The sequence below is a fragment of the Suricata suricatta genome, chromosome 4 (genome assembly GCF_006229205.1).
Source record: "Suricata suricatta isolate VVHF042 chromosome 4, meerkat_22Aug2017_6uvM2_HiC, whole genome shotgun sequence".
Classification (NCBI taxonomy): Eukaryota; Metazoa; Chordata; class Mammalia; order Carnivora; family Herpestidae; genus Suricata; species Suricata suricatta.
In genome coordinates this window covers 30648365-30672601 of record NC_043703.1, presented here as the reverse complement: position 1 = coordinate 30672601, position 24237 = coordinate 30648365, and the positions used below count along the sequence as shown (strand labels likewise).

Here is a 24237-nt window from a genome sequence, read left to right as displayed (position 1 = left end):
GAGATCTGACTAAATGTAACCTTTTGTGTAAAAATGTCTTCAGTAATAAACATAAAATCAAGATTAGGTTTGAAGATGGTGAGGTTTTTCGATTTGTTTTGTTTAAAACCACAGCTTTCCAAAATGGAGAGGGTAATGCTAGGATTTAAGATGTTTTTCATTTGTAATAAATGAGAACCTAGTCTCACCTTGTAAAAAAAAAAAAAGTTTCTGTGAGTTAGTTTGACCAGCTTAACAATGGTAAGCTTGAATTTAATGTAATGTGTACCGATATGTTATTTTATTGATAGAGATTTCTGACATGGAGAATTATAAATTGAAGTGAGGAAACAGAGTTATTAAACTAGTAGAGGAAAAGTCTTTCAAGAATGTCTTGAAATCTGTGGGTATCCTGATTTCGTAGGTGAACAAAATGATTAAATTTGCCATCATGCAGATGTTCCATGGAATCTGTAGCGCTATTTTGTGTATTTTGAGATCTAGCCCATGCTGCACTTTGACTTCTTTGCCAGCTAAACATGGACACTCTGTAGGAAAGTTTGCATCTTTTGCATGAATATGGTTTTACTTTCCTATTTTAAATTTGGACCTTACATTTAGTGCAATCCAATGTATTGTACTGAGGTTTACTAAAAAATCTACAGAAATCCATATAGAATTAATTGATAATTGCAATTTTAAACTTTTCAAATTTTACATATACGTACACATTCTCATGCATGTGCACACACATGCTCCTACATGAATGCACACACGTTTATAATTTAACTTCTTTTCATAACATTTGGCAGCCCTAGAGAAGTTCCACATTCTTTAAAATGTGCCATTTTGGGGCGCCTGGGTGGCTCAGTCGGTTAAGCAGCTGGCTTCGGCTGAGGTCATGATATCATGGTTCGTGGGTTCAAGGCCTGCATTGGGCTCTGTGCTGACAGCTAGCCCAGAGCCTGGAGCCTGATTCAGATTCTGTATCTCCCTCTCTCTCTGACCCTCCCCCACTCACACTCTCTCTCTGTCTCTCAAAAATAAATAAAAAACATTAAAAAAATTAAAAATAAATAAATAAAATGTGCCATTTTAAACTCAGTGATATTGCTCACATCCGAAAGGACATATACGTTCAGGAAATAACTGTTAAATTTAATTGTGATCAAATATATATTTTATCAACAAGTCAAGTAAAAGGAGTCATGAGTTCTAATATTCATATAAAGATAAGCTAAAAGTTATTTTTTAAAGTGGAATTTGATTTTTTCTCAGTGTTTTATCCCCACTTCTACCCTGTGAAGGAAAGGAGATATTATAAAGAAAATGCCCACTGTTCTCTAGTAGAGATGCACAAATCTTGAAGGCTCTCAAGCCAGAAAATTCTCACTCTGAGATGTCTGGGGATGCTTGGGAACATTAGGCCTCACTTTGGGGGCCACAGTGTCAATTGAGCAAGTTTTCTTTGTAACTCTTAAGTGTTGTTTATGGTTGAATATAATGAGGTGCTTACTTGCTTCCAAATATTCTCATCTTCTTAATTTTCACTGCTTTGAAAGCATGTTTGCCACCTTACTTTGATGATGGTTATCATTGACTGACTGCATCTTACAGGGTAAGCATTATACTAAGAGCTAGATTCTATTCTTCAAAATTCTATTCTAATCTTTGAAATTCCTTAAGATCTATGTTACCCCATTTTACAGATGGGAAGACTAAGAAGTAATTCGTCCAAGGTCACGTAGCTAGTAAGTACTGACCATGCTGTCAAAGCAACAAAATGTGCACATAAATCAAAATTGCTAAAACAAAAAAGAAGAAAGGGAGGATTTTTAATTTAAAAATTTTGTTTTTGTCCTAAGAGCAAAGTTAAACACAGCTAATAATTTAATGCAAATATGTGTGCATTACAAGCAACCATTCATAGTTGGTACTGAATATTCTGTTACCCTTATATCTAAGTTAGCTCTTAGTAGATTTTTCCTTATATTAAACATAAAATCTTACCCTTAAGCTAACCACAGTCTTTCAGTTATCATATTGTGTATATTTCAGAAAACAGTAATTATTTTAAGTATCTACCAGCTAATGATCCCTTCATGTTCAGAAAATTACATAGTATAATGATATTTTTCTTAATAATAGGATGCCCATTAAAATGAGAAAATGTTTTGGATGTAAGCCAAAATCACTTAGTTTATTTTAGCACTTTAGAATAATTCAGATTTGAGCATTTACAATAACTTTCCAAACACCTAATTTCTTAATAGACAAGTATTTTTTAGGCAAACCTTCTGCCCCCCCTTTTAAAAATGTCTGTATTGTTTCTTTTTAGCCTTTACAATATTTCTGATTCATTGGTTAAACAGTTCAAAGAATAATCTCGGTATTTTCAGACACACAGGGACATGTACATTAACTGAAAGAAGTTTTTAAGTTGACACACATCCTTTTTAAACAGACATACATCTTCTACATTTTAATTAAAGGTTTAGATCATTTCTTTTTAGCCTTCCTGGTATTTCTAATTTTTTTTATTGTTCTTAATCAGTTTAAAGAGTAGTTGACTCATTTTCTCGCATACAGAATGACATGCACACTAACTGTGAAGGAAAAATAATTTGACCTTGTAGGACCTAGGTATTTTGTTTTTGTTTTATTTGTTTACTCTGAACTAGCTGTAAGTTTTTAAAAACAGAAACATTTGAATTATGTTTGGGGAATACAAATAGAGATAGTAATAGATTTACCTCTATGAATCAGTTAAATTAATTGACAGTTGATGGGTCAATGACTCTGTATGTAATGAAAACACTGAAATTAGAGCCAGGAGTCATGTGGTCTGCCTCTGGCTTTGACTGTTACTAGTTGAATGCTTGGGGCAAATCAGCCAAGTCCTTGTGTTTCTGAATATTAAAAAACAAACAAACAAAAACCAATACTGTCATAATAAACCCACTCTGTGTTTATATTTTATTTTATTATGGTTTATTTTTTAGTATTTTATTTTTAACTCTGAGAGGATTTAAGTCAAAATCAGAATGCTTAAAAATCTCTGAAAATGAATGTTTATGCCTAATTCTTTCATTCAACAATAATTTATTAAATTCTTAAAGGTTCTTTGTGAAGAGCAAAACATTTAATCTACTTTTAAAATGCCTAGGGTTCCGAAAAATCTATTCCAGGTTTTCCTGAATATTATGTAATGAAGAGATAGATTTATTATTACATGTGAAGTATTCTATATGAAGTTACCCTATACTGTTGCATTATCCACACAGCAGAGTGGATACAGGTTCAATGGTAAAGTCCTGGCAAATGTTGATATTTTTAATAATTTTAATGAAATAAATACTTTTTTGGAAGCAATTTTGGATTCTAATAAACTATAAAATCACTGTAAGCAGCCCCAAAAGGGAAGCTCTCATTCACTCCTCCAACTTCACTGATACTTATGAGATAGACTAGGGACAAGACTAGTGAGAGTCCTAAGGTACAAGCCTAGGGAAGGGAGCAGTGTCTACTTTGGTTAAGGCACCAAGCCTTAGATGCCAGGACAAAAGTCTTCTTTGGGGAAGGGAATAGATAAAAACCACCCTTTGGGGGAAGGACAGAAATCTATGAGAGAAAGCACTAGAAGAGGAAAGCCTGATCCTTGATATCTAGGGATAAACAGCCTACCTATAATGGTAGAGCCAATGGCTAAACCAAAGCAATAAAGAATGTCTCCATCTTCTCACCATTAAAGACCAGCAAGCATCAATAAGTGTCAAAACAAGGAAAGAAATCTCTGAGCACAGGCTCTGAGAAAAACCCTGAGTCTGTGAGTGGAACAAGAATATAAAAAAGCAAAATGTCCAACAACCCAGCTGGTACCCTAAGCACAGGGTAATGGTAGATGAGTTTTAAGCTGGTAGGTTAGTAAGTTTAACTATAGCCAAATAAAACCCAAACAGCTCAACTCCTGACTGGATTGACTCAATCCCACATGCTAAAGGCCTACCAGAAGAGACATGTCCACTCTCAGACAAAAGTACTATTTATCTCAGTCTGCTCTTACAAAGTTGTATATCTTTTAACCAAAAATTACCAGACAAAGAGGCAACAAGAAAAATAACAGTACACTGTTATAAGACAAAGCAGTCAAAAAAATCAGAGATATGATTCAGATATTGGAACTGTCAGATGCATCTTGAAATAACTATAATATATTAAAGGTTCATGTGAAAAAGGTGGACATGTACTAACAAATAGGGACTATCAGCAGAGAGTCTGAAACAAAGACTCAAATGGAAATGATAGTAATGAAAAATATGATGAAGAACGTCTTTAGTGGGATCACCAACCAGTAGAATTGACAAAATTGAGGAGAGAATCCGTGAATTTGAGGACACATCACTAAAAATTGCTCATACTGAACCACAAAAGTAAATTCTGCTGTGGTAGTGGTTTGGGGGGACCCAGGGCATCTAAGAGTTGTGGGGCAATTTCAAATCTAATACATGAAAGTAGAATCCCAGAAGGAAGAGAAGGACATGGGGGCTAGATGGGGACATGGGACAGTAAAACTACTTCAAGATCTAATGGCTGTTTTTCAAAGAATAATTAAAGACATCAAACCAGAGCTTCAAGAATCTCAACACTAAGATAAATACCCCTATGCTCCCAAAACCAAACACACATAGACACCGAGATATATAATATTCAAACTGCTGAGAATGAAAGATCAATAGAAATGTTCAAAGCAGCCAGAAGAAAAAGACACATTGGATACAGAAGAACAAAGATAAGAATTATAGTAGGCTTCTCAGAAATTACACAAGCCAGAACACCATGGAATGATATTTTTAAAGTTGAAAAAATTAAATGTAACAAAAATACCTTTTAAAACTAAAGGACATATAAAGAGATTGAAACAAACAAAAACTTAGAGAATTCAGTAGTTTCTCTGCACTACAATTTGGTTCTACACAAAGATTTGGGGAGTGCTGAAAATGGAACAAGTGACAGTAAATATAAATATTGTTCTTCTTAAAAATGGCTTTAGAAGGCAAATAACCACCTACATGATAACCATGTATTATACATTTACAGCATATATAAAAACAAAATGTATGACCTGAGCACAAAGTGTGGAAGAAAGAATTTGGAATACTGCTGTAATGTTTTTAGATGACTTAAGATGCAGCGTATATTATTAGAAGGTACACTGTGACTAAAGATACGCGTTTTAAACCCAACCACAATTAACTGAAAAAGATAGAAGTATAAACAATAAGACAATAGTACATGTTAAATGGAATCGTAGAAATATTTCAAAAAAAGGCAGACAAGGAACAAAGAATAGATGGAGAGAGTAGAGAACTAGCAAGATGATAGATTTTGATTCAACCATATTAACAATTACATGGAATTAATGAAATATAAATGTCTAAATGTAAACATACAAATTGAAAGAAAAAAGCAAAACTCAATTATGTGTATCTCCAAGAAAGTCACTTTAAATATAAAGACACGGAAAGATTAAAATTAAAATAATGGGGTAAGAGACACAATGAAAACACCAAACAAAAGAAAGCTGGAAAAACCGTATTGAAATTAGATAAAGGAGACTTCAGAACCAGGAATGTTACCAGTGATAAAGAAGGACGTTATAAGAGTAAAGAGATCAACCTAAAGTTCGTGTATGTAGCTAAAAATAGAGACCCTAAATATATGAGACAAACACTGACAAACCTGAAGAGAGTAATAGTCAAATCCACACATACAGCTGGATCTTTCAAGACTCCTCTCAGTAATCAGTAGAACAGGTAGACCCAGCACATTAGTAAGTACATAGAAAATCTCAACAACATTGTTACACAACTCGTCCCTATTAACATTTGTGCAACGTTCCATCCCCAAACAGCTGAATATACATTCTTTTCAAGTACACGTGGGATGTTCGTTCACCAGGATGTTATCATATCCTGGACCAGGAAATTAACAATTTTTAAAAAAGTTGAAATCATACCAAGAATGTTTACTGGCCATAATGGAATCAAATTAGAAATCAGGAACAGAAAAAATATCTGGAAAATCCCCAAATATTTAGAAATGAAACTGTTTATGTATATAGAAATGAAATTTCTAAGTAGTTCATGGATGAAAGATGAAGTCACAAAGGAAATTAGAAAATTGTTTGAGTAAAAACTTAAAAAATCAAAATACACGGATTTCAGCAAAAGCAGGGATTAAATGCTTATAGTAGAAAAGAAAAACAGGAGTTGCAGAAAAATCTGTAGCGCTAAATGCATAAAGTAGAAAAGAAAAAGCAGGAGTTCAAGAAAATTGATAGTATTAAATGCTGTGGTAGAAAAGAGGCTTCAAGTCAGTGATTTAAATTTTTACCTTGAAGTGGTGAAAGAAGAGCAAATTAAACAAATCAAGCAGAAGGAAGAAATAATAATGATAAAAGCAGAAATCAGTGAAATTCATGATTGTACTAAAGGTCCTCCCCAATGCAATAAGACAAAAGGAAAGAAAGGGCATATGGGCTAGGAAGGAAGAACTAAAAGTGTCTATTCATAGCGAGCATGGCTTTTAATGTGGAAAATTGCTTATTTAAAAATGAGTAGATCAACTAACAAAATATGGACAGACTAGATAGTATAGCATTATAAAAATCATGAAGGTGATAACTGCATTGCTGTTATGCAAGAAAATTCTCTTGGTTATAGGAAATACTGAAGTATTTAGGGGTAAAGGACCATGAAATACATAACTTACCCTAAACCCTCACGTGGTTCAGGAAGAAAATTACGTAGAGCATAAATGCAGAGGACAAAGCAAATGAGGGGTAGGATGTCATAGGCATCCGTTTTAGTGTTTCCTGTACTATTTCTGTTTTTGTAACTTTAAATTTGAATTAAAAGAGCTTTTTAAAGGTTTTTCAAAAATGGCATAAGAGGAGGGCCATTATACTTGAGGTGGGAAATTACTTTTCATATAGTAAGCAAACATGAGGGATTAGGTAATCTCTTCCTATAGGAAAGAGCATGTTTGCTTACTGCTTGCTGTCAAACGTGTTTCCCCCAACTCAGTGTTCCTCTCCCGTAATGCAGCTCACATGTGTGCGGCCATTCTGCCGGGCCCTCTGTGTTGCCTTCACATAAGTGGATGCAAACAGAGAGATGATCATGCTCCTGGCTGTGCCATAAGTAAAGTCCTGCTTCTCTGACCCAGGAGTCTCATGTCTTCTCCCAGGATCAACTTTTTCAATTGAAAGGGTAAAATAAAATCTCAGACCTAGTGGTCTAGTCCTGCGAACGTTTCCTACTTGTCCCACTTTCTCTCCTTTTTCTCACACTGAATTCTTAGCCAGGAACCCCTTTCCCATTTCACCTGCCTGAACCTTACACCTTCTTTCAGTGTACACCCTTCAGTTCTGCTTCCAGCTTAGTGATCACTCCCTCCCAGATTCTTAGAAGATTTTTGTTTTACTCCGTTGCTCATTAGTCATCTCTCCTTCCCTTTCTTTCTTTACTCCATTTTCTTTTCCCTCTTCATCCATTTTTCTTCTCTTCCCCATTCTCTCCTCTCTTTTTCCTATTGAAATGTTACTGGATTGAATATGACAAACTTCTGATTAGACTATGTGAGAGCAGTTTATTCCTGAACATAGCCAAGTATAAGATTTATTTATGCACTTCTTTTTTTTAAGGTTTTTTTTTTTTAATTTTTTTATTTTTGAGAGAGAGCGAGCATGAGCAGGAGAGGGGCAGAGAGACAGGGAGACTCAGAATCTGAAGTGGGCACCAAGCTTTTAGCTGTCCGTACAGAGCCCGATGCTGGGCTCGAACTCACCGGCCGTGAGATCATGACCTGAACCAAAGTCAGATATTTTGTCGACTGAACCACCCAGGCATCCCTATTTCTGTATTTCTGATTGACTTATTCTTATTAAGAGCCACTGAAGTGTTTACAAACATGTTTTTTAAACCTTTATCACAGAGATAGCTTTATTTCAAGTTAGTGAATTGTTTACATGGATTGAAAGTACTAAGTAGAATCACAGAATTTTCAGAGCTCAAAGTGTCCTAGAAATCATTTAGGGAAGAACACTTTGTTTTCCTAAAAAGAATAAGGTCATGGTTAGTGAAATTCATTATCGCTTCCCCAGGGCTCATGTTACTATTCTTATTGCTGCTTCTCACTATGGTTATAAATGATTATAATTTTTTCATACTGCTTTAAATTAAATTTTTAATTTCATGTACTGGTAGTATTGGAAGTAGCAATCATAAAATTATCATTTGGATTGCCATTAAGTTAGTTATTGTAATCATGTGAATTTTGTGGAAAACCGTTGGATCAGAATCAGCGCTTATGGTATAATTATGTTTGAACTTATCTACTCTCAAAATATCTAATTTTAAGAGAATTATACCTCTTGTTATTAGAATCTGGTCTAATAAATCAGTAATAAAATATTTCTTGTAGACAATTAGGCAGTACATCAAGGTGATTCTACCCAATGGATTCCAGAACCAGATTTCCTGTATTTGAATCCCATCCCTGCCACTTGCTAGCCCTGTGGCCTTGGTTATATTAATTAAGCTCTGGGTGCTCTGATTCCTCATTGTAAAATGGGAATAGAGTACCTATCTCATGGGTTATGATTAAATGAATCGTTACGTGTAAAGCGCTTAAAGGAGTGCCCAGGACAAAATAAGTGGTTCATATTTTAACTAATACTACTGATTATTAAAAGATGGCTAATAGGCTGTGATAGTTCCCATTTGTTAGCCTAAGTAAGAGGATAGTTGCTGCAGGTCATCAGCTTCAGAGGGGTTAATTTCACTCCTCTTTAGATTTTGGAGGTTCCCCTCCCCGCCCCCACTTAGAGCTTATTTACACCAAGGATTCTTTTCACCAGTGTCCCTGTCACCGTTCGGTTTTCTTCTACACATTATTTTTTGTTTTGTACGTGTTACATATTGTGTGTTCTTTGTGCGTGTGTGTGCCTGTTTTTCAGGTAATAATTCCATTTTAGTGGCTTTTAAGTAATTCCATGAGTCTGTGCTATGCAAATGAGGATAGGTAAACATTTTAGATGGGTACTTACAGAAGCTGTGGCATATAACCTGATACTTTGGTTACATATTTCCACTTTATCCAGTTTTAACCAATATTCATATGTAATCCTTTTCTAGATTATGGATAATTAAAAGTACTAGACCATATGAATACAAATATGACCATACGTTGCTTTAAAGAATAAATGATCACCCAGTAACGTGGTCTAAGTATAATATTCTCTTTTTTAATTATGTAGTCCTCCTCGCCATCCTCATCACAGCCTCATTCTAGCCACTGCAGAACGAAGGCCTCATCATTGTGTCACCATGCATCCCTGCCCTGGGTCAAACGTAACCATGTAGGCCCTGCAAAGGCTACCAGTCCATCTCTCCGTCTTCGTCGCTGGCGACCCTTCTTACGCCTACCATCTATGGGTCTCCATTCTGTTGTAAGTGTAGTCAATCTTCCATCTCTTCTTCCAGTGACAAGGATAGTCCATTTTTTTTCCTTACACTTCTTCAGTCTTCAAAGTGCTTTTCTCTTGGTTCACTCAACCATTAGCTTTTTCTCCCCCAAGAAGATTGCAAGCATACCTCTATGCTTTGCAGTCAAGCTTGACTTTCACCAGTGCCTCGGCGAACATTCATCCTTCCACTCCATATTCCTCCAGCATGAGGATGCCTGCCTTTGGATGAGTACTGGTTGACGTTCATGATAATGTTTAAGTTCAGTTGTTAGAGTGAATATGTATTCTCTTACCCTTCATCTTTCTGATTTCATTTAGTTGACTCAAGTCAACAAATGCTGTGTACCTTCTGAGTTCTTTGCCATCTCTTTGTTTATTTTTTTCATGTTTCTGGACATGATTGTAGTCTCTTGTCACACTCTGGGGTCACTTTACTTACTCTATCCTTAACCTAATCCTTCATGGTGTAGGGTGTTTCATCTAAGCTATTTTATTCCCTGAGGTGTCTCAGGTACTTGGTTTAATCTTGATCCAATCTTCCCTGCCTATTCAGTTTCTAAAGATCTTTTCCAAGTAGGAGGTGAAGATTTTCTCCTTGTGAATTGATGTAGGTTTCCCACAAATTTTATGATTTCTCCTTCTTAGGTTGATAATATTAGCAAACTATTAAAAAGTACATTCGTTCTTTTAATCTTGCTAATTATCTTAAATGTCGAGGTTGATGGTGGAATTCCGATAATTCTCATAACTGAGCAGGGTGAGGCAACTCCAGCTCTTTCTGCTGTTTTAGACTTAATATAGCAATGACTTTCGTTTGGCAGAGCCTGCCTAGAAGTGCTCTATCTGAGAGGTTTGGTGTATGCCACCCATTTATGAAAAACTTCATGCTTCTGGAAATCATCATAACTTCTGAAGCCCGAGGAAGTCTGATTCCTCATACATTTAATGCTTAAAATTGAAAGTTGGTGTCAAACATTCTTTCCTCCCCTTTATTTATTCTTTTAGAGCTACACTCAAACTGTGAAGCAGTGTTTTGACAGTTTTCCTTAAATATGTATGTCCCCCAAATATCAGTATGGTCATCAAAGTAGCCTTTCATTTATGCTGAGTATTGAGCAACAAACTGGTGTCTATTTCATTTTCCTCATTGGATCACAACATGCATTTGCCATTTTTATTCATTTATCTGTTTAATATTTTTTGCTTCCCTACTATGCCTACATTGTTTGGCATTGTAGGAGATGTAAGGTGAATTATATGATCAGAGTAAAATCCTAATTTTGTAAATTCTAACTTGGGCACTATTGATTCTAAATATTCCTTTGTACTTTTAAAATATCCTAAATATAAATGAACATATCATAAAATTGGCATTTCCAGTTTTATATGATTTTATGTAAGTTTGATCTTTGCTCTCCATATTAATTCTGTTGCTTTATCACTTCATAAATACTTTCATAGCATAGCATGGATTCTAGAACTACTCTGCCTGAGTTTGAAACAAGATTCCATCACTTACTAGCTCTATAACAGTTTTCTTGAGAATGAATGAGTGTATTGTCTACCTCACAGAATGTATATGATGATTAATTGGTCAGTACATTTAAGTATTTATACATATACCAGTGCCTGGTATATATTAAGTGTCATATAATTATAAATTAAATTTAAATTCTATTTTCTACAATTTGAAATTTATATTTAGTATTTAATTTCTATCTAATTTATTTGTTATATTACTTTTTAATTGAGATAATAATAAGTATTGTATTGTAAATTAGGGAACTTTGTAAAAAATAATATGTATAAATCAAGCAAAACACGATACAGTCTGTAGTTTCTGTTTTCTGCCTTCTTGGTCATTTTTTTAAATTGAAGACTTTGGCTTTTATTTATTGTTCTTATGTTTAGTGGAATAGTTCTTAAGCATTTGGACAATTGCTAATTTCGGACTAATGAAGTAGACCAAAGGGAAAGGCTTCTAATAGGTACTGAGATTTTGTGGAAGGATTGGAAATTTTGATCTTTCCTAACCTTTTATAATAATTTGAAGGTTTCTCAGACCCTCTTTAGAGTTTTATATTTTTAGTACACAGTTTTGGATAAAAGGTATAATGACTCACAATAATGAGTCACTAGCTTGAGTGATTTCTTATATTTGTGATAATGTAGTATTACTATTTTAACATTACATAATGCTTTTATAGCACTTAACAATTTACAAAGTACTTTCATGCATTTCACTTAAACTTTAAAACAGAAACCCAGCACACACAGGGATGGGGTACCTACATATTCAGGTCTCGGACTCCAGCTGTACTACTTTTACCTTTAGCATGGTTGTATGTACTGACAGATTATGAAAAATAGACGCTATAAGATGTATTGTTCTTAAGAGATGGGGCTAAGATAATATGTAATTTTTGAAAATATAATAGCTCAAAAAATTTAAAATACTTGATAGCCTGTTGGAGAATTGTCTTAAAATGAGTAAGAGCATTTTCTAGTTGGATAAAGAATCATTTCATTTCTAGTATTTTCTATTATAGAACTGAATGTATAGTTTGTAGAATTACTTAGGATTAGCCTTGAAAAACTGGAATTTTCTTTTGGTCATTAGTGAAATGAGGATATTATATTGAGTGATCACTAATATTTTTTGATTCTCTAACCAGGAAAGTAAGGGAACTCACTATCACTGTCTTTAAATATGTAAAGAAATATCATGTTCTAGAGGGATTAAACTTTTTCTAAGATAATGGAAAATACTGGGAGACATATATCAGCCTCAGATGAAGGATAATTCCAACAAATTGTTTAAAGATGGAATGGGACTCCCTCCCAGTTCGTTCTCATAGGGGCCACTGCAAGATGGGGCTTGAGAGGAGTCTACTATTGGAGCAATAGTAAAAGTAGATAATTTTGACTACTACCAACAGTGGACTTCATTCTAAGTTGAAATTAAGAAGAGTTAGTTCACCACATTAATGTTACATTGAGATTCTCCCATTCATAATTGGAAGGAAATAATCTCTGAAGAATGATGTGAATTTAGATGAGCTACTCTATCCACAAATGTTTTAGAAGCATTCAGTAAATCCAAAATAACGTTTATTCTGTAACTTTCAGTTTTTGCATCTGAAAACTTCTTATTACAACTACTAATTATAAAATTACCTGAAGATGAAAAGAAATTTTGGAGGTCAGATAATGTGTTACTTACAGGATGTTAATATGAGACGTAATTTGATTTCTGCCTCTTTAAAACGTTTGCCTCTTACATTTGTCCTTGCATTTAACAGGGATTGTATTTTACTTCAAACCATTTAGATTTGATACATAGCTAACTCATAGTACTGGTAACTGTACAGCTTACGCGGTGTCATAGTGCCAGCTAATCGTGTATTGACCTTGGGTAATTTATTTAAATTTCTAAGAAATGTAGCAGATATTGCTTAATACAAATTGAATTTAGTAAACTAAACACACACACACACACACACATACACAAACAAAACAAAAAACAAGTAGATGTAATTTTAATTTTAAATAGTTTACTAAGAAAGCCAGAGAAAAATCATTGTACTTCAACTTGCTTTTATCTTTTTTTTCCCCCTTTACTCTTTTGGGCTATTTTCCTGCACTTATTCATTTTTAAACTTTTTGAATCTATGATGAATAATGAGAGTTGTTTTATTCTAAGACTATATTACACTGTTCAAAAACTGAGATTATCAAGTTCAAATCATGAATGAAAAAATTCACTTTCTTGATGTCTGAAAATTTTGCTTAAAAAGTTTCTTTTAACTTTATGCTCTTAATTTTTTTTAAAAAACTTTATTTCAAATTTCAAAAATTAGACAAATCGGTTCACGCACTCACGTCATTCAGCAGGAATGTATTGGGCATTGACTAGGTACCTGGCATTGTATTTGGCATGGGGCCTTCCAGGGGTGGACAGTACAAAAGGTTTTTAGATCCGTTGAGATTCAGAAAGATGTGCTTTAGTCGAGGTTTTCCTGGTTGATGGATGAAGACATTGTCATAAATGTGGTCGTGTTAATTCTTTGTTCGCCGTATCAAAGATTAATAAGCCTTGAATTATGTTGGATGAATGTTTTCTCATGCCATTTCATATTTGTATGTGTTTACATGTTCATGACTGATTGACTACTAACATGTATAATATGTATTTTTCCCTCCTATTTCAGGCGCCAAGTATAGATGAAAAAGTAGATCTTCATTTTATTGCATTAGTTCATGTAGATGGGCATCTCTATGAATTAGGTAAGAACTATTTAAATTTATTCTGGGGAGAGAAATGATAAATGGGAAAGTATTTATGATTAACAGGACTGTTGATATTTAGTGTGTTTACTTGAGTTGGCATAATGACAGTTTTCCATTTAAGATTTTTTTACTAGAAAAAAATAAAATTTTTGATGTTTAAGCAACTTATAATTCAAAAAAGTTTGCATACCACCTTTGCATCTCAAGCAAAGCAGAGAAGTAGAAATCATAGGAAACTTCTGTAAATCACTTCAGCATTCTTAGCTAAATTACTAAGTTCGTTATCATCAACATCTGGATGAACCATCTTGATCCTGAAGCAACTTTTAAAATACAGTGTAATATTCAAAATGACTAATTTTTGTATTCAGGAATGTGTATTACTAGTTTTCAGGCTTTTATACTAGCTCTTTGTGTTGCGTCTGATTTTTTAACTTTACAGGACTTTGTGTTTTCTGGCAGCCATTCCTTAAGACATATGTCAAAGTAGCCATGATTAATTATTTGGCATTTTGGTCTATACCTACACTTCTTTTCTAGAAATTACCTGTAGGTGGACTATTTGGGGAGTATTGGAGGAGATCCTCATAGTGTTAATTGATCCATTCAAACGTAGCACATCTCTTATATAAGATTCTTTAATAGTTGGTATATAATACTTATTGTGAGTTCTTCTTGTCCTTCTCCATGAGACTTTCTTGGGTTAAAAAAAGGCCAAATAGAGAAGAGAAGTCTTTTCAATTTCTAGACACCATAATTTTTAGTTCTCTTTCTTCCCATTTGCCATCTAAATATTAACTTGCCACTTTCATTTTCCTTAAATTATTTAAAGGCAGAAGAGTTCTGGAAGAACTCCTGTAAACATGGTCTGTAAAATTTAGGTAGATTTTATGTTTGGAATATAGCAAAGGAATAATACACTCGATTAAAAAGAAATGGTTCCATTAAAGGGGTGAGGAAAAAGAACACAACTGTATAGATACCTATAACCCTGAGGGTTGTGTACAGCAGTAGAGTGTTTTGAGTTAGAATCACACTGAGCTGAAGTCATTGTCACGGGAGTATGTGATAGGCCTGCAGGGCGGGGTAGAAGTTAGTTAGCTAACTCCGTCTACCAGGTCTGTATAGAGATAAGATGTCATAGTGATTGGGAATCACGTGTCAGATTTCTGGAGACTGAGTTTCTACTCTGAAGTCTGAATCATAAAGAGTAGCTAGTGGAAATGGAAGCAAGGAGAATGCTATGACTTACCAGCCACATTTTGTTGACCTCAAGAAAGTAGACTTAGGAAAGGCCAGAGAAGTGATAACTGTGAGCCATAACCAGAAACCATGAAAGTGACGATGACTTCCCTAATAAGAGACTTATCAGGAGACCAAACAATAATATCTAAGAGACATTTAGGGCAAAGAAATCTCTGATCATCTCCGTGGCGGGGAGTTGACTAAAAAATTCAATTTGGTTAGTTCTCTTGAGATCAAAGGCTAAAAAGGACAGTTAGAAGGAAACTATATCAAAGGGTAAGCTACATATGAAGAATGGTTTTCTTTTGTAGCATGCCAAGATCAGCGCAAAAGAATTTTAAAATTGGTTTGAACACCAGAAAAGGAAGAACATCAGAAAAGAAAGGCAGAACTACTGAGGTCTAGGTATTCTTTAGCAAGAAGGATGATCATGGCCGATAGAGAATTACAGCCCTCTGGGGATTACATTCTTTAAATGAGTTTAAAGAATTTCAGAACTCTAAAGAATAGCAATAATCTTTTAGATGTCAGCGGAACAGGGATAAGACAAAACAAATGAAAATGGGGACTTGCTGATTCAGTGAGAGGGAAACTGGCAGTAACCCTGTTGCGAATTCCTAATAATTTAAAAGGAATGTTGAACAAAAAGACTATGGAGTTAGCAAAGAGAAAACAGTGATTAAGAGAACAGCATATGGTTTTTAAGGAAAAAAAATCATTTTGAGGCCATCTTATTTTTAAAAATAAGGCTATCAGGGGCTCCTGGGTGGGTGGCACAGTCGGTTACGTGTCTGACTTTTGGCTCAGGTCATGACCCCCTGGTTCCCAATTTTGAGCCCCGTGTTGGGCTTTATGCTGACAATGTAGAGCCTGGAGCCTGCTTCAGATTCTGTTTCTCCCTCTCTCTCTGCCTCTTCCCCACTCACACTCTGTCTCTCTCTCAAAAAACAAACATTAAAAAAATAAAAAGTTAACTAAAAATAAGGCTATCAGAGTGTAGACATGGTGCAAGTTAATTTCTACAGGACAATTACTCAACAAAGGATAGTGATCATCTTTAATATATTCATTCTATACTAAATTGTAAGTTTACCCGATGAAAGGAACTGAGTTATTTATCTTTTTTTTTTTTAATCACATCTTCCTTTTCTGTAGGACTTTCATGTCATTCCTGGCATATGTAGGCCGGGGGAGAAGTACATATTTTTAGATAGATATAATTACTTTTCATGGATGCATTAGAAAAATGGAGTTTGAAAGTGGATTTAGAACTGATTGAACTAGTAGATTAGAAAACTGTTTACCAAAGAATGATTGTCTACCTGGAGTAACAAAAATACTAGTTGGTTGAATCATTTAAAACATTTTAATTTTGAAATCATTTTAATTTTTTATAAAAATTATAGAAATTGTATAGAGTTCCCATAAACTCTTTACTTAGATTCCCCAGATTTAGTTAATGTGTCTGAACCATTTGAAAATAAGTTGCAGACATGGTGCCCTATTATCCTCTAATATTTATATATTTCTTCAGAACAGGCAGATGCTCTCTTACATAACTACAGTGTAACCATCAAAATCAGGAAACTAACACTGATCCGTCTTATCATTGAATTTACAAATGCTACTCAAATTTTTCTGATTTTTACAGCATTCTCTGTAGGTCCAGAATCCGGTCCAGGGTTGTGTGTTGTATTTAGTTGTCATGTTTATCTCCTTTAATCCGGAATGGTTCCTCAATCTATTCTTGCCTCTCATGTCTTTCACATTAATTTTTAAGCATATAGGGCAGTTACTTTGAGATTATTTTTCAGTTTGGGTTGTCTGATAATTTCCTCATAATTTGTACATTTTTGGTACATATACCGCAGATGTGGTGCTGTGGAGCATCATTTCAGGAGGCTCCTGATGTTGATTCGTCCCATTATTGGTGATGATAACCTTTAGCATTTGGTTTAGCTGGTATCTGCCTGGTTTCTCCATTATAAAGTTAACAAGTATGTTAACCATTAATATGTTAATATGTTATACTTATTAGATGTGATGAATAAATATTCAGGAGATACTTCAAGCCAATGTAAAATGTACAGTTTCTCATTAAGCCTTTATCAGATTTAGCATCCATTGATGATTCTTAACTGAATTATCACTTTGATGGTTGCCAAATGGTAATTTTTTTTTAAATCCCTTCAACATTAGCAGCTTTCCTTTTTCCTCTCTTCATTCATTTAATGTCGGAATGGACTCCTGGATTCGTATTTTACTCAGGAGGTTACTTTCCGTTTTCATCGTTTATTTTCATACTCAAATTTTCCCAGGCTTGGCCTTGAAGGGAACCCCTTCGAGCTGGCCCTTTTGTGCTTTTGATATGTTTCTTCTTCAAGCACTTTCTAACTATCAGGTAGAATAAGATGTTCTAGACGTGTCTTATTTTCTGTGCCCCAGGTTTCTCTTTAGGTGTTTTTCCATAGAGCCCTGGTTCCTTTTAGCAGAAAATGGTGTTTAGAACCAATATTTGGGCAGTAGGTGTGCTCACTGCTACGAGGCCCTCTCAGCAGACAAAGCTAGGAAATGTTTGTGTGTATTATAAAAATACACTCTCATATGTATATATTCATATGTGTATAGACGTACCCACAAGTATATCTGTTTATATATTTAAAAGCATGCATTTACATGAACACTTCTAAACTAATCTAATACCATACAATTTATTCTAGTGTTCTTCTCCATTACTCTTTGTGTATTTCTTTATTTTCCCTTTCCTCTTGTACATAAACGAGCTCTTGGCCACCCCAAGCCTAAAACTCAGACCCAGAAACTGCTGCCTACCCACTCCCACTCCCCCGCCCCCCCCCCCCCCCCCCCCCCCCCCCCCCCCCCCCCCCCCCCCCCCCCCACAGTCGCCCCCCCCCCACCTCTGGCACGCAGATCCTGGCCCAGACAAAGAGCAACAGTTCTGCAAAGTGGGGAGCTACCTTCTCTCTGATAATGTGCAAATTCCTGAATTCTGCTGTCGTTCTGCTCATTCTCCTCATTAAGATGATTGTGCTCTGCTTGGGTTTCCCATTATGGACCTGACAGGAAGCTGCCAGTACTCTTGGGCTTTCATACAAGCTGCCAATTTTCTAATGTCTAAGAACAGCTGTTTCAACTGTTTCGTCCAGTTTTTTAGTTGTTTCCAGCGGGAGGCCCCGTCCGGTGCCGGTCACTGCAGCCTGGCAGGAGGTGGAAGTGGCCTCAGTATTATTTCTTCACTCCCCACAAGGAAGAGAATTTACTTTTCCTGTGTCACTCTTGTTCTTACCCACTCCCAATCACAAAATAGATTATTTCCTTTCTCCTCTTCTTCTAGTTCTGTTGTAGTTGTTTGTACTATTGTGACGACAGAAACATTCTCAGCTGAGTCATAATTAATGCACTTTTTAAAAAATTTATATTTCTCTAGATTTAATATTTGTCTCATTTTGCCTTTTGGTTTATTTAGTTAATCTTCCCTCTTATTTTCTTCCAAAGTGGTTTCTATCAGTCCAACTCTAATGCTATATATGCATATGGCTTCAAACATTTTTATTGTTTAGAAGCCATGGAATTATAAAAGGGATTGCGTTTTATGGATTGAACTTGAAGTGCCACTTATAAGACCTCTGAGATTTAGACTTGAGGAGAGTGTCCATTAACTTTAGGTTAGGATGAGTTTATACAATACTAGACTTTTTCCTAGTTTCATTGCATTCATAAAGGAGTAGTTTGTTCAAGATGTTTATATTTGTATTTAATTAATTTTGGTGGTTAGTGAAATGACCCTAGGTTGTTTAGATTATTGCTCTGTACTCCTCCTTGGGAGGTACATAATTAGCAGTGGGGATATACAAATCTTGTGGCTTCCATTCTTTGGTGTAAGCATGTCTATCTTACTTAGGAGCTTTCTGATTTAGCTTTTATTTTATTTAATTTTTTAATTTTTTAATGTTTTTAATTTGTTTTTGAGAGACAGAGAGAGACAGCAGGAGCAGGGGAGGGTCAGAGAGAGAGGGAGACACAATCCAAAAACAGGATCCAGGCTCTGAGCTAGCGGTCAGCACAGAGCCCGACGCAGGGCTTGAGCCCACGAACCGTGAGATCATGACCTGAGCCAAAGTCAGACACTTAACCGACTGAGCCACCCAGGTGCCCCTGATTCAGCTTTTAAAGTGAAGTGATACATTTTTCATATTTATGAGAGTAGAAACTAGGATTTTAACTTTTTGAAAACTGACTTCCTAGTTTTACCTTTTTAAGGAAATCAAAGCCACATTTGTTTCTAAAATTTCTGTTTATGGAGCTAATTTAGGCTTTCAAACATGGAAACAAGGGTCTAATAACATTTAATGTAAAAAAAAAATAGCACGTTTGAAATCAGTTTTTTAGGATATTTTATTTTCAGTATCTTTTAACTCGGCCTCACTGTGGGAAGAGGAAAATGAAAGTTGGAAGTATATTGTCCTGTGTACACAGCTAAACATTCAACTATTTGTTCATTTTCCACAGATGGACGGAAGCCATTTCCAATTAACCATGGGGAAACTAGTGATGAAACTTTATTAGAGGTAACAACAAAACTCATCAGTGTTATTGGCGTTCTTGTTAGTCTTAAAATATGTCTAGAGATCACTTTTATAATGTTTTCTCCGTATTCGGATGCTTCCATGTCTTTGCTTTTTTTGGGAAAATCCGAAAAGAAAACTCTGAGTTAGGGTTAAAAATCTACAGCAAGTGAAGAGGTTTTCAGAGCTCTTTGGGTGAACAAGTGTCAAATTTGAAAACGACAAGAACAGTAGTGAAAGAGGTGCACGCCCTCCTCCTGTCCTGTATTTCACTGAATCAAAGATACCATCATTGGTGTCTTGATCCTGATGTAGAGATTTTTAAATTTATGAACAAATCATGTGGGTAAGAATCAACAAAATATATAATTTTCAAGTTAAAAGTTTAAAAAAATATTTTAAGAAAGAACACTTACTGTATCTTACAGTTTTGTGCTGAGCAAGGTAGGCCACCAACCAACCATTCACTCTTCTGGTGTGCTTTAAGTTATTTTGCATTGGGAAAAAAGAAGCCTGCAATATAAAATGAGTATGAATTAGGAAAATATGAACCACTTATTTATCATTTAGTAATAAAACACATTTATAAACTGAAAAATTACCCATTTTTGTCCCTCTAGGACGCCATAGAAGTTTGCAAGAAGTTTATGGAACGTGACCCTGATGAATTGAGATTCAATGCAATTGCTCTATCTGCAGCATAGCTTGTCAGTGATGGGAACACCAAATACTGTATTATTTGCAACAAAAATTAAATCTGCTGCTGCCATACACTAACTCAAAAATTTTGATATTTTCAGTAACTTGACTGATTAAACTTTATGTGAATTAAACTTTGACTTAATCTGCGTTTTATTTTTGCCCTACATTAAAGCTGCAGTTCTTTTCTTCCCTTTCTTTCTGGTGAAAGACACCTTGTTTGAGGGCTAGCAATAGCTTTCTTATTCTTTTGTCAGTTTCATGGGAGATTTTGTACTGGGACACGGGCACAATTTCCATCTCGTAGTATGCATGTATGTGTGATCATAGATTTTGACGTATTTATTTCACAAGCACTTGTTGCACATCTATTTAGAATCAGCTGGATGGTGTTCTAGGTGCAGAAGTTACAGCATTGATCACTGTCCACAGGTCCCACAGCCACGGGGCTTATGTTCTTGTGAGAAGAGACAAATAACAAACACCTTAATGAGAAACATACCAGTGATAGATACTACGCACACAGTCAAATTCATGTTAGAAAATGACTGAGTGGATACTTTAGATTCTGTAGTCAGGGAAGGCTCCCATGAGGAGGTAACTTTAAAGTTGAGATCTGAAGAGCAGAAAAAGAGCCAGTCAGAGAAAGGTGGTAGGGAAGAGAGGAGGGAATAATTCATGCAGAGTCCCTGAAGTAGAAAAATTCACTGTGTTACAACACAGAAAGAAGGTTCACATGACCAGAGCATCGAAAGTAATGGGGAAAGTCGCAAGAGCTGAGCATAGAGGAGGGGCTTGGTGACACAGGGCAACAGGAAAAGGCATTTGGATTTATTGCAAATGTGATGGTGAGCCATGGAAGATTTTAAGCAGGAGAGTGACTGGATTTGGTTTATAATTTTTGAAGCTCACTCTGACTCCACTGTTGATAATATATTGGGGAGGAAGTAAGAATGGAGGTAGAGAGGTTTGTGAAAGGATCACTGCATTAGTTCAGTGACAGATGGTTATAGCTTGGTCTTAAAAAGAAGTAGTAATTTAGAGAGAGGTATGTGTGTGAATATGATGTACGTCTTGAAGAAGGAAGGGCTTCAAGGATAGGTGAAAGGCGGAGGGAAGGTGAAAGGGTATTTATAAACCTGGGTCAAAACACAGAGCTGGTGTGAGGGCAATGTCCCATATCTTTGGGGGAGAGTCTTGGTTACACAGGAGAATGCAATTATCAAAACTCGTTTAAGTGTTCCTTCAAAATCTGTACTTTACTGTATATACATTTTGCCTCGGGGGGGAAAATACAGAGTTGTGTTGAAATGAGAATAGCAGTTAGGAGAAAACCCACATTGATCTGGAATGAACTTCTGGACCAATAACTGAGGGCAAATGTGTATACACGATTCACAGAGTTCACCTAGATTCCTGAGGCAGTGACAAGAGATCGGTAGTATTTTCGGAGGAGTAATGGACAATGGCTTACAGAATGGATTAGATCTATGTTATCCAACGTGTGGTTATATCAGTATTACTGGAGAGCTTGTTAAAAAAAGGAGAATTTCCGGGGCGCCTGGGTGGCTCAGTCACTTAAGCGGCCGACTTCAGCTCAGGTCATGATCTCACAGTTCGTGGGTTCGAGCCCCGCGTCAGGCTCTGTGCTCAGAGCCTGGAGCCTGCTTCTGATTCTATGTCTCCCTCTCTCTCTGACCCTCCCCTACTCACCCTCTGTGTTTCTCGATCTCAAAAATAAATGCTAAAAAAAAATTAAAAAAAAAAAAAGAATTTCAGACCCTAGCCTAGACCTCCCAAATCAGAACTTACATTTTCAACAAGATATCTGGGTTATTTGATGCATATTAAATTTGGGAACCACTGAATTAGAAAAAAATAGACTGTAATGAAAAGAGTCACTTTGGAAAATCTTAAATTCCTTTTGTGATGAAAAGGGCCTGAATGAAGTGATGGCAATGGGGATGAAGAAATAATCTGAAATAACTGAGAGTGTTCACAGACGGTGCTTCTGTCCTGCCAGTAACAACCAACCAAGTGTCTCTTTTCTTTACATCAGATGCATTTTGTACTCACATCTATCTTGTATATTATCTTAGAATTTTAAGTATTCCTAAACAGTTTTCTGCCTGTTTCCTTGCTGAATTTCTCCTAATATATAATTTATTACCAAAATTTTACATTATTTCTGAAAGTTTGCTGTAAGGATTACAAATTTTTCAGACGGTTAATAGGCAAAAAAGATTTGAAGTCAAGTATCTATTGAAAATGTTAGGTTAAGTTTTTGGTTTCTTTAATTACGGTTATACGGGTGGGGGCAACTGGAGAATGTCTCGGAGCTTTTTTAAAAACAAGCTGTGTGTTAGGAATGTCATTTTCAAGACATTTTATGGAGCAACATTTTAGGACTGGCATTTTTTTGCACACACATTAGGATGCTAGTCCCATGTGAAACTCACAATTTGAAAATTTTCTCTTAGGTTTATGCCTAGAAATTTAGTCCTACTGTATTAACTACAATACTTTGGTCACTTTCTTAAAATTTGGCATTTGGAGAAGAAATCAATGGTTAATTTTGTATAGAAATTTGCAGAGAGACAGGCACTAAGGGTGGTCAAGTCATGGGTCATTTCTGGAAATTGTTAATGACTGATATACAAATGGAACTGAATAGAACTGAAACCATAAATGTTTTGCTTGGACTTTTGGGAATTGACTAAACATCACCTTTCAGTGGGTGTAATGGTTTAAAGTACTGAAATAGATGGAGTTCATGATATCCATGATATTTAACCTCCAATATTTCCCATGTTCATTTGTGATTAAGACAGGTTATCTATATTCTGTGGTGAATCCATTTTAATATGTGTTAAGGGAAAACCATCTTTAATACTGTGTAAAAATTATTTAAAATTATTAAGCCTGATTTAAATTTAGTTCATTCTATCTTAGATTTGTATACAGTTCTTATTAGGTAAGCTTTGTATTGGGTTATGTATAACTGATAGCCTTCTTGTTTCATTCTGAAAACAGTATAGTTTGAGAGATTTTTAGCTGTGGTCTGTGTACTATAATATCTATCAAAGTAGCATCAATAGGCTTATTCCTATATTGGAGCTTATAAAATAAAACTGCAAAACTTAATATTTTCGTCACTTAAAAATGTTTTTTCTATTTATAGAAATTCATTTCTTTTAGAGAAAGCTTACATATATGTGTATATATACACACATATATTTGCACAAATGTATATATTTTTATATGCATTATCTGGGAACTAACAAATATAAAGATACATATATGTGCATGTATGTGTGTGTGTGTGTGTGTGTGTGTGTGTAGACACGTGCACACATATTCACACATTCATACCTTGACTAGGCAAATAACTTTGGTCTAAATTCTCTGTGGATTATTTAAATCCTTGGCTGAAATTAAAACTATGTAATCATTGTAGAAGGTTTTTAGAGCTAATTTAAAAGGATTTGTACACACAAAGTTTAATAGTTAATTTCTTTATTAATATTCTCTGGTAAGATCTTAAAATGAGGTTCCCTGTGCTCTCAACAAAATTAATACTAAAATCCAAGTGTGGACTATATTGAGTTTTCAGATAGCCGAAAGTAAGTTTCATCATTTCTTTTGATTTCTAAATACGGCCTGCATGAACTGTCGGGATGTAGAAGACCCAGCGCCATGAAGAACATTTCTTGTCTCGGTGCCAGCAGATCAGACCAATCCCCATGCCTCAGTGTCCTGTATATTTTTACTTGTTTTGCTTTTGAATAAATGTTATTCTAAATCTTTCTTTTGATGTCTTTGTTTAGGGTAGTGGTCCTGAACCTGTCTGTTCCCTTCACCTACTTGATAGGTGAGAGTCCCCAGGATGACATTTTCATGGTCCACACC

The 24237-nt window shown here is 35.3% G+C and overlaps 1 protein-coding gene and 1 long non-coding RNA gene across 6 annotated transcripts in view; one reads left to right on the top strand and one right to left on the bottom strand.

Moving 5' to 3' along the window:
• UCHL3 (ubiquitin C-terminal hydrolase L3) overlaps positions 1 to 20468 on the top strand; it is a 42714-nt gene extending 22246 nt beyond the window's left edge. For 2 of the 3 annotated variants that reach the window (XM_029936598.1, XM_029936597.1), the window contains exons 7-10: positions 9299 to 9490; positions 13720 to 13795; positions 19574 to 19632; positions 20250 to 20468. In XM_029936598.1, the coding sequence (XP_029792458.1) occupies positions 9299 to 9490; positions 13720 to 13795; positions 19574 to 19632; positions 20250 to 20333 (411 nt within the window). In that variant the 3' untranslated portion in view covers positions 20334 to 20468. The remainder of the gene's footprint in view (positions 1 to 9298; positions 9491 to 13719; positions 13796 to 19573; positions 19633 to 20249) is intronic. The other variant, XM_029936600.1, reaches the window with a different exon arrangement.
• Positions 1 to 24237, bottom strand: part of LOC115289419 — a 49266-nt gene that overhangs the window by 9719 nt on the left and 15310 nt on the right. For all 3 annotated transcript variants that reach the window (XR_003907620.1, XR_003907621.1, XR_003907619.1), the window contains one exon: positions 20046 to 20142. This is a non-coding gene — a long non-coding RNA (uncharacterized LOC115289419). The remainder of the gene's footprint in view (positions 1 to 20045; positions 20143 to 24237) is intronic.